This window comes from Chamaea fasciata, unplaced genomic scaffold, assembly GCF_029207755.1.
Source record: "Chamaea fasciata isolate MVZ Bird 193981 ecotype frontalis unplaced genomic scaffold, bChaFas1.0.hap1 SCAF_7, whole genome shotgun sequence".
Lineage (NCBI taxonomy): Eukaryota > Metazoa > Chordata > Aves > Passeriformes > Sylviidae > Chamaea > Chamaea fasciata.
In genome coordinates, this window is record NW_027094092.1 from 26132192 (window position 1) to 26142848 (window position 10657).

Genomic DNA, 10657 nt, shown 5'->3' on the forward strand with positions numbered 1-10657 from the left:
AGAGCACAGTCCTGTGAGGTGTTCCTGAGATGAACCATCATGTGCTAAAATCACTTTTCTCCGTCATAGGTAAGGAGAAAATTACAGCACTGAAACCCAAAGCATATAAGAAAAGCTAGTCTCATAAGAACAACAAATGTAAAGTATGAAATCCCATCTGTCCTGTTACTGCATTTCGTAATACCAAAACGAAGAAATAATTTTCTCCCAGTGAAATATTCTTCACTTGTACTGACAGGTTCTCCTTGAATCCTAGTTTACTACAGTTTGCCTAACAGGAGGAGGAGAACCGCTCCCATTTCTCAATTGCTGGACATGATCTTTGGGAACGTTTTCCCTTACCAGCTTAATACAATATAAACAATATTAAGAATTCAACTCCTACTGCCATCTGAGAGAGGATTTGAACTCAGCTAAGAGCTCTACAAGCAGCCTGGTGCAACACTCATTTGTAAGCACAATATTACTGTCTGTGGTTTACTTGTGGAAATAACAAAGATCATAGATCTACTGTGCTTAATCAGTGATGTCTTTGACCAGGGATGAACAGAGTCCCCATGTGAATGAGCACTTCACCCAGTACAGCCATTTAAGTCAAGTGGCAAAAGTAGGATTTTCTCCCTGGAGCAGATTCAATGGGTGCAGTACCTGCTGCAGTCCCAGCACAATGTTTCATACCCTGGAGCACCTCTCCCTCCTATGCCACTGTGCTCCCACTGGCACCACTTGCTTTCCTGGGACAGGGCCAATAGTACTACCCGCACTAGCTGTAATGTCACCAATTTTTTTTGCACTTACTTTCTCTAGCAAAAATAACCCTTAATGTCTCTGGAGAATGACTGTTTTGCAAAGGCTCCAGGTGTATTGCTGCATAACTGACTACTTTCTTCTGAAGGGATAATACAAAAGCTTCCACAAAATAATTTACTAAGACCTTGGAGGACAAAGTCTCTGAATGCCTCCTTTATAAATATGCAAGGTCTCCATTCAAAGGTGAAAAACCAAAGGAAGGTCTGAAAACAGAAGGAAGAGTCGAGGGAGAGTAGTGATTGTTCTGACATCCCAGCTAAGATTAACAGGTTTGTTTCCACGGCTGAGAAAGTTTCCACATGTGCCTGTTTTCTACAGTAGAAAATATACCCAAGTGCAGTCACATTTCAGCCCGAGAGTTCACCTTTCCTACCTCAGCCTCTTGATCTGGCAAGACTTTTCTCAGAGAAGTTACTGTGTCCCAGAAAAAAAAAGCACCTGTCAACCTGAAGCTTCCTCCAAGTAGTTTCTTACTGGAACACAGAGCTCAAATTTGCCTCTGCAGTCCAGGAAGAGCATTGCAAACACTCAGCAACAGTGAGGCTAAGTGCATCATGCCAGACCTGACACCACCACTCTTCACCTCATCTGTGTTAATGAGCCTGAACATGCACTCCAGCAGCAAAGGTCATCTCTGGGAATGTGGAATCAGCTGGTACCCATGTAGGCTGCCACAGTTTCAGAGAGCAGTACTGTCACAGAGACCTCTTGACTCAGGTCCTCAGGATTAGGTGACATCCAGTGGAGTCCAGCAGAGTTCTGCCCTTTCACATGGCACTAAGTAGTGGTGGAGAGATGACGTAACTGCAGGTCTGTTCACCTGTGCTGTCTAAGGACCTGGAAGAGGTTTGCTCCCACTTCTGTTGCCTCAGGGCAAATCCCCTCTCTTGGTGCCTGGGCTTCAGGGATGCCAGATGAGGCAGATCCCCTCACTGATCCTCTGTTTGTCCATGGAGCAGGGACAGGGTATCAGCTTCACCTGTGGGGTTTAGGGGCTGCCATAAAACAAGTAAGTGCTAATGATGGTGAAAGTGGGCCAGGCTGGGAACATGGTGCAGCAGCTCTGTGTGGCCACCCAATAACTCACTAATTTAAGGAGAGCAGGTGGAAGGTGTTGGAGAGTCTGTGCCATCACGGTGCTCCTCTCTCATCACCCAGCTCCTTTTCCATACTTTTTGGAAAACAGTCACTGGAAGGGGTGTCAGCAGCAAGAAAAGCTAATACACCATTTTCCCTGCCATCTCATCCTGACCAGATATTCCTCCCACATACGGGGAATTCTGTAGAAGTGACACCATGAATAGAGTGAGGATACATGAGCTTTTGTAAAAGCACTAGCACTGACTTCCAGCTGAGAAGGAGCAAATGGACACACCAATGACCTAAAAAGTCATTCTTTTACCAAAGGCTGCATGCAGTCTTGGACTGAGAAGGGGAATACCACTGCAAAACAGTGCCAGACTGCAAGACACTCAAACTTCAATGGAATTTATTCCTTTCTAGTACCCACACCACCATCACAGGCAAACTACACAGAGCAGTGGAGCCTGGTGATGACACTCAGTGCCTGCAGGGCAGCAGGATGAGTGTAAGTGATCTTATCTGGTTGCCCTTCTCTCCAGTGCCCACAGTGAAATCAGGGAGTGCCAGAAATGTTTCAGTCTGACCCATGATTACTAATGGGCATAAAGGTTAGTTAGGAGTACAGCAGAAAATAATTAGCCCAGCTCTGTCAAGAGCATTTGCATGGTAAGACAAGACAGAAACCAATGATACGTGGCATGAAGCAGATGTTGAAGAGAAGAATCACTTGAGTATAGAGGAGACTGCAAAAGGGGTGGGGTGACAGCAGGGATATGAAAGGGGCCAATTGACCCATTCAGGAGAAGTGAATTGTTTTCAGTTTAATTTTTTTTCTTTGTGTGCCAAATTCCACCATCATGTGTTGTCTACAGGCAAAGGTGTAACATCAGATTTCAGGATAAGCGTGGGTTTCATCCTAGGCTTGTGAAACACACACATCCCATGGACACAGCCAAGATTAAGTTGGGTGCATGTGATAGTGAGGAATATCAGTGGAAATATACAGAGGTGGTGTTCTCTGAAGCCAGGATTTGGCAAGTAAGTCAAAGAAAAATGCAGAAACTCTATGACCAAACGGGCTGAAGTGACTACACTTGCAACAGAGAGAAAATCATGGAATGGAGCACTGCACATGCTGAAAAAGATGGGAAGCCAGGATGCAGGAAGAAAAAGCAAGTCAGAAACAGCTGCAGTTGATTGAAAAGGTGGCTTGTTCCTGGATTTGATACAGGGAAACTGAAAATCTATGGAAGTCTGAAATATGTTATTACAGAAATTGTCAGTCTTCTACAGATATCTCACAGTCAGATAGCATCTGTATCAGATGCTTAAGATCAGTTTTCCAGGGGAAAGATCATATTGCTGAGAAAAGCAATATGGTAAATGTAATTTTATTATTCTCACTAGTACACAGTAGCATATCTAGTTATTTTAGTTTTCTGATACTTCAAATGTATTCAAATGTTAAAATAATAATGTTAAGCTAAAAGAACATCAATAGCGGTGCAAAATCAAGCACTTGAAAGTTACAATATATATTTTTTGAATTGTACTTAAGTTTTTAAATCACAGACTATTACACTATTTTTTCTGTGAGACTTCAACTTCTTTGAAAGCAGAGGTAGGTTGCTACTCAGTAAACAAAGAGCTATCTGATGTTTATCTTCCTTGTTCAACAGAATCCTGGTCTACAGTGCTTCATTCTATGACATCCTTAAGAAACAGGCACACAGAATAGCTGGGAAATTACTGACAGCAAGAAAAGACATCTTTTTCTTCACCAGCTGGTCCCCAAGCCTTATTTACTGGTCATTAACAAGGAACCTGAAAATACTTCCCACTGTTTCTAGGCCTTACCTAACATCTTATATTAAAATCTCTCTACAGTAGTAGGAGAATCAAAATTAGTACATCGTCTAAACAGATAAGAGAGAGAAAAAAAATGTGTTGGAGAAGATATTCTATGTTTTGTAGACAGGGCAACAGAGGCACAGAGTGTTTTGACGTATAAATTTGCCTAAACTTCTTATGCAACAAGTCCATGAGCAGAGCTAAAAACTTACCCCACGCATCTTGAGCTCTACTCCAGGGGTGTGCATTTTGTTGATAACAGGAATTTTCAAACTGTCTATATCTCACTAAGTGAGACTTCTCAGAAATCTCCCTGTCATCAGGATGGAGGACAGGGTCACAGCTGTAACACTATTTTCTGAGAATGCAGCATCATTTTACTTTGTGCAATCCCTTTGCATAAGCAGCTGAATCATGGTTCTTATCTTGTTCAATTTTCATTCTAGATCAAAGGTGAGACTTAGAGAAACAAAATCAGTGGTTCAAAGGAATGACTGTGGGGTCTTGCACATACATGCAGTGTTTCCCAGCTCTCAAAAGGAATAGAAATTAATTTGACCTTTTCTGCCATACTATAGTATTTTTTCTATTCTCTGCAACCCAATATTACAGACAATGTGAACAGAACACTTCTCTTCACTTGACTGGAAAATTGACAAGGCTGAAATCCATGCCCTTGAAACACCAAAGTGAGTGAAATGCAAAGAGATGGTGAGAAATTTTATCTGTATGATATTATGGCTTCAGCAAACTTCATCATGATCTTCCAAAAAGGAAAGAAAATGCAAGACAAGAAAAGGAAGAACTGTATGGTAAAGGGATTTGCAAAACTGTATTATTAGCCATGTGCCAAGTTCATGAGACATATGTAGGAGTGGCAGAAGAAAATTCTCAGAGAAAAATCTCTGGGAACGTGAACCACAAGGCAAGGGCTGTCCAAATATCACAGATTTTCAGAACACTTTGCATGTCAGCTGTAATGTACCATGTATTACCGTCCCCAAAAGATTTCTGTTAAAAACCTTCACTGGGGGGCAAGAGTCAGCTGATGTCATGATACTCAGGACAACCAAAGAATTAAGAAGGACTGTGTAAGTATTCCAGCTCTATACTCTATGCATTTGTCATGGACATGCTATATAAACCTCTCTGTGTTAAAACTGGTGTTATGATATTTTCAAGCCCCTGAAACACTCAACTTGCCAGATAAATAATGTGGAAAAAGCCCCAATAACCAAATAAACCTCTGAAATTGCAAACATATTCTGTGGCATAAACTGCCTTCAGCTGTAAATTCTTAGCTAGCATGACTTTAGTGTTTTGCATTTGTGCAGTATCTAGCACAAGAAGGGGCTAATAGAGGAATTTGAGAATGATGTAACATCAATTAAAAAATCTGGTACTTACAGAAATATCAATTAAAAAATCTGGTACTTACAGAAATCAGCCCGATGAGCATTTTTCAACTTTATGATTCTTACAGTAAGCAAAGAGTAAGGTGTCGTTTCTTCCTGCTGAAAAAAATAAAACAAAGGAGATGTATTTAAAAGTTTTGAATATGTGCATTGACTGTAATGCAACCAAACACTGAAAAGAACCAAAGTTCTGCTAAAGTGGTGTCTTCCAGTTGGCATCACAGCAAAAACAATAATAGGCAGCAGAATGCACTTTCTCCACAAACCTAATTGACCCCTACAGTCTGTAGCTATCTAAATACAAAGAGAAGGGGTGGAAAGAGAGGATGAATGAGAAAGTTAAGATGGCGTAAATGAGCTGAAAAACTTCATTTAGCCAGTAACATTAAATTGTACACGTGACCATCAGCAGCCAATATGAAGACAAAACTCAGTGAATCCAGAAATCAGAGATGCTTCAGATTCGGTTGGCTATTGATCAAAAGCCTGTGTTGTTCTGTAGGTAGAATCAAGGCCTACACAAAAGAGTCTTCTTTTAATGCAGTGCTTGGATAATTGAGAGAAGGAGGGGAAAATACAGGTCCTTTTATGTTTTCTTGCTTGTTTTTAAAAGAATCATTTTCACGAGAGAGAGATGAATGAGTGTTAGCACCTTTGGCCATGTCTAAGCACTACACAACACACAGCTTTGGACAAACACTCCTAGCTTGCTTTGTGGGAACAGAGGTTTTCCTTACCAAGGATGATTTTTTGTTTGATAGACATGTAATAGTTTTGACTACAATCCTTAATTTCAAAGATGACTATCTCCAATTCCTTTTGCCTTCCTTGCACCTTCCTGAAGGTGCCAGGCCTGACCGTCTGGGGCTGTAAAAGTTGTGACAATTGCGTATTCTTGATGGATTTTACATCTTCAGGGAACATGCTCATCATGTCCCCTAGCAGCAGCTAGAGCAACCAGGATATCAGCAAAACAGGAGGAGGAAATAGACAGTGCTTACTATGGTTGCAGCACAAGTGCTTATATTGATTCCCCAACTGTGGGAACAGCTGGGGGAAAATTATCAAAACAACTCAAGTTTATAGAAAGGAAAAGAGCTGCATGATGATTGTACTAAAGAGACTGAATGAAAAGGGTAAATCAGCACTAGGGATGGCTCCCTCTCCCATGGTTTAGGAATAGAAGCAGAAGAAAAGAAGGAATTTCAGAAATTTCAGATTGTATCGAGTAATAAGTTCTGGAGTTGATGTATGATTATAGCAGTAACAGGTCTTGTTAGATTGAATGAGTAACATAAAATGACTACAGTGAATGTTTGAGGATGAGGCTCTGCACAGGAAAGAAAATGTAAACTCAGTCAAATCCTAGGGTCTGACTTCTGCTGCTATGTGAAGAGCTTTAATCTGCCTACAAATACGTTATCAGCAGAACCTGCACTGGGTATCTCCAATAATAGGGGAAGGTATAACTAGTATATCTATAAATAATGTATATGTAAAAAAGTCACCTTGAGTTAGTCAGGCTATGAAATAATAGGGAATATTTTAATTCTGAGCAAAGCCTTAATGAAAACAAAATATTATAGCATTAAATAGAGGCAGATTTAGGAACAGGGAAGTGTTACTTTGCAGTTCTAGTAGCAAGGATCTGTGGAAGTTATAAAATGGCCAAACTTATTATGATGCTACTTGTGTATTTGCAAAAAGATGTTCAGAAAAATTATACTGAAGGCGCAGTATATAGTGGGTCAAGAAATAGGTGACCACTTCAGTGTCCAGTAGGTCACTGATATTCAGAAAGAGCTTGAGAAGTTCAGATAATGGCAGAAGACAAATAGATCAGTAATTCTTAGTAGTCACAAAATGAAACATCATCAGCAAGAAGAAGTGGCCAAAGAAGGAAGCTGTTATGAAAGCGAACAGCCAAAAGTTAGAAAAGACAATCTAAAGTGAAATAGAGGAGAGATGGTTGAAGATGATTAAATAATTAGGCAATGTTATCTATTTTCTGAGAAACTTCAATTAAAATAAGAGGGAGAAACTCTCGAGTGAAATAAGAGAAAGCACATACAAAGGTGCTGCTACCGTGACAAAAGTCAAAGACTGATAAAAAGGTCAAAGTATAAGAAATCAGTGATACAAGAAAGTACACCATCTGAAGTGTGTAGAGCGTTGGACCATGGGGAATTCATCATGACAAAATTTAGCTTAACCTCTCAAATAATTTCCATCTCTATAAGAATGAAAGACATGAAGGTAATAAAAGGAAATTGCAAAAAAATGCAGTAATTTCCAGGCTATGAAGTCATCCAATAAAGTGGAAGATTGATGTTTTTATAAAACGCTGGGTAATTGAAAGGCATATTAAATAGAAGCCAGTGCCTAATATAACCACAAGACTTGCCCATGAGCTCAAGCTTATGACCAGGAACCGTATCAGAATGTCTTCAGCGAGCTGTATGGTTAAAATGCTAACACTTTTTGCTGCGAGGTTCAGAAGCAGCACATCCAAAAGAACAAGTAGGCTAAGTGCCAAAAAATGCATTCTCTTCATCGGGCTACAAAAAATGAATATCTTGGCTTCTGGGTGGGTGTACTCCAAAATTCAAAAATAAGTTAATCATTGTTGCTTGAAGTCATATGTAAGGCACAGGATATTTTACATGGCTGTGTTAAGGGGAGGTAAGATCTCAGCATTATCAGAAGACAGGCTGAGCCAGCTCCACACAATTGTGAGTTGTTACATTTTCCTGAAAATTTAGCAGTGGAGCATATCTGGCTTTTCACTAAAGGTAGGCAACGTCTAAATTCCATGCACAGCCCCAGCATGTTTTTCTAAACCAAATCCAGTAACTATTCAGTTTATCACACAGCTACACAAAGTCCTCTCAAATTGAAACAAGTACTTAGGCAAATGTTTGAGCATTTGCATTAAGAAAAGTTTATACCTGTTTACTTCTTCTGGAACTCAAGGTCTGCTACAAGCATGTTATCCTTTCTAATCTAATGATTATCATCCCGTTGAAGATGGCAAGCTATGACTTGCAAAAATTGAGGCAATTACCAAAAGCTACCCAGGAAACCCAATACCTGTAAGAGGCAGAAATTGGCCAGTTTAGACAAGTCTGAGACTTGGCAGTTTTCTGCCAAGATTTATTACAGAAGAGAGAAGGCATATTGAAAGCCAGGAGGTAAATAAAGAGTGTCTGAGAATGTCTTTGTTGTTAAACGCCTGTGGACAGCAAACAGAACTTTCAGAACTTCATTTGGCAGGGAGAAATGATGACATGAATAATGAATTGAAGCTGTGGAAAGGGTCCCATAGCCCCCTTTATGCAGGAGTTTATGGCCACAGATTCTTTTTTTTTAATATATATTACTTCATGCATGTTTTAGAACATATGCTGGATCCTAACAATCTTTATGTAAATGTAACTATGTTAGTGGTAAAGAGAAGTTGGTTGCTTTCAGCCATGGATATTCTAAACCAAAACAGAACTTCAGTATGAATACATTAAATCATTACAAAATTGCTAAGGAGATTGGGTCATTGTTTTCCCCAACAGCTGCTTTCCTGCTTTAGTACATTCTGTTGCTGAGTTTTAGCATGCACACACATAGAGCAAATTAGGAACACCTAAATGCCATGTCAGTTTTGATTATGCTACTTTTCCCTTTATAGCAAGTTTCACTCCCTTCACTCCCCACTGGTGTTTGTACCTTTTGAACACTAATATCCATCTGTAGTAGCTGCCAGCATGCTGTTAACAAGAGATCAGTTTGATCAATCAGTTTGATAAGGTTGTGACATACATAGACAAAACAATGTTTGTAGTCTTCTGTCCATTTGGTAGTCTGGTTACAGAAAAAGTAAAACAAACCAACCAACCATATATGAGCTATAGACACTTGAATCACACATTATTTAAGATGTCATCAAAAGTAAGTTTTCTTTTTGTTTGGAGCCCCCATGTTTTACTTTGAGGTAGCTTGACACAATGCCAGCAGCAAAAATCATCCCTGATAGAGCTGCTACATGTTTGATGCAACTATATCTCTCCCAGAGGCCCTGCAAACATTTCCAGAGCTGTTCTTTCATTGTGCAGAAGTGCATAGGGATCAAAGTGAGAATTTGTTCTGAAAACTGTCCTTAAAGACCAAACCCCAAAGGTTCACCAACAACCATACTCTGACTTTAGCACTCTGCCAACATTCTCCATCCGTTCTGGGAATGGAAGCTAAAGCTTCATTAAATCAACAGATAGCATGAGAAGAAGGCCAAAGTCAGTCTCATTTTAACAGCAAATCGAGAACATTTTCACTAAGGGATTTCTCTAAAGAATAAAATCATGAAAATCACATACTCTATGTTGTTAATACTATGCAGAAGTTGCATCTAAGAAAAATTCTTTCATTAAATGTCTCTATTTCTACATAACCATATGAGTATTTACTAACCAAACCGGGGGGGGGCGGGGGAAATGATCATACCCTTCTCAAAAAGGTATTGGCTTAATCCCTCATATTTTTACTTTGTTGAAGTATGGTACCTTAGCATCATCACTCTGGGCTACACAGTGCATCGTCCATTTTCTTTCTTCATTTTCCAAGGGGCTTGATCTTCTGCTTGAATGCTGCTGAGGGAAGAAGAGGGGATGAAAAAGACCATAAAGATAAAATTTTTTACTTATTTCAATTTCCCACTGTAGCATTCCAATTTGAAACAGGCAATTTGTACCTCCTCATTGTGGTGAATAAAATGAATGTACCAGTTCTGTGCTATATGGAAAGATTCTCACTCCAGGTCCTGGTAACTGAAAATATCCAAAAAAGGACAACCTCATCTTCCTGGAAATCTACATCCTATAATTAATAGGGGTCTTTACCTGTTGTAGTTCAGGGGCAAATCTGAATCAAAACTCGAGACTCCTGCCAGGGTTGTTCTGTTTTCCACTTACCTGAGGTAAGGCAGAGACTGATGCCATCGAGATCACTGCTACATTAAAAGCAGCTGCTGTGAATGGCACCTTAGTACTAGGCTCCACAGGTGCCAGTGCCTTCTGAAACAAATTTACAATCTTGAAGAAGTCTCAGAAGTTGCTGAACAGGTGTTTTATTGCACTGAGTCAGAGCTCCACCCCTCCATGATTTCTGAAACAGGGAAATTTCCCACCCACATTATTTATCCAAAGAGCAGCCGCTGTAAGGTGTGAGCCTTCATGTCTGCAGGTCTTGTGGCTGAGGAGAACCCGCTGAGGGACCAAAGTGTTCCCAGCTGGGGCTCCAGGAAATGCAGTAGCAGCTGTGACCTGACTGATGATATGGCAGAGATCACCCATGCGAGATAGCCTTACAGTGATATTCTAGAAGTGAGGATAGCAATAACCTAATAAACACATCAAGATATTTTCTCCATGCACACACCTGAATTCCATACATGATTACACCCATAACAAAAAAACAAATTAAAAAACAGCTGTGGAGATGATCGTTAGAAC

General features: G+C 40.0%; 1 protein-coding gene across 4 annotated transcripts in view; it reads right to left on the reverse strand.

Moving 5' to 3' along the window:
- The window catches only part of LOC136292415 (cytosolic phospholipase A2 epsilon-like), a 33237-nt gene extending 23035 nt beyond the window's left edge, over positions 1 to 10202 (reverse strand). Inside the window, exons 1-3 of one of the 4 annotated variants that reach the window (XM_066188095.1) lie at positions 10118 to 10202; positions 9710 to 9793; positions 5183 to 5258 (exon numbers count right to left, since the gene is read on the reverse strand). In XM_066188095.1, the coding sequence (XP_066044192.1) occupies positions 5183 to 5258; positions 9710 to 9793; positions 10118 to 10144 (187 nt within the window). In that variant the 5' untranslated portion in view covers positions 10145 to 10202. Of the gene's footprint in view, positions 1 to 5182; positions 5259 to 9709; positions 9794 to 9897; positions 9977 to 10045 lie in introns of those variants that run through there. The other 3 variants (XM_066188094.1, XM_066188098.1, XM_066188096.1) reach the window with 3 other exon arrangements.
- Between the last annotated feature and the right edge of the window lie 455 nt (positions 10203 to 10657).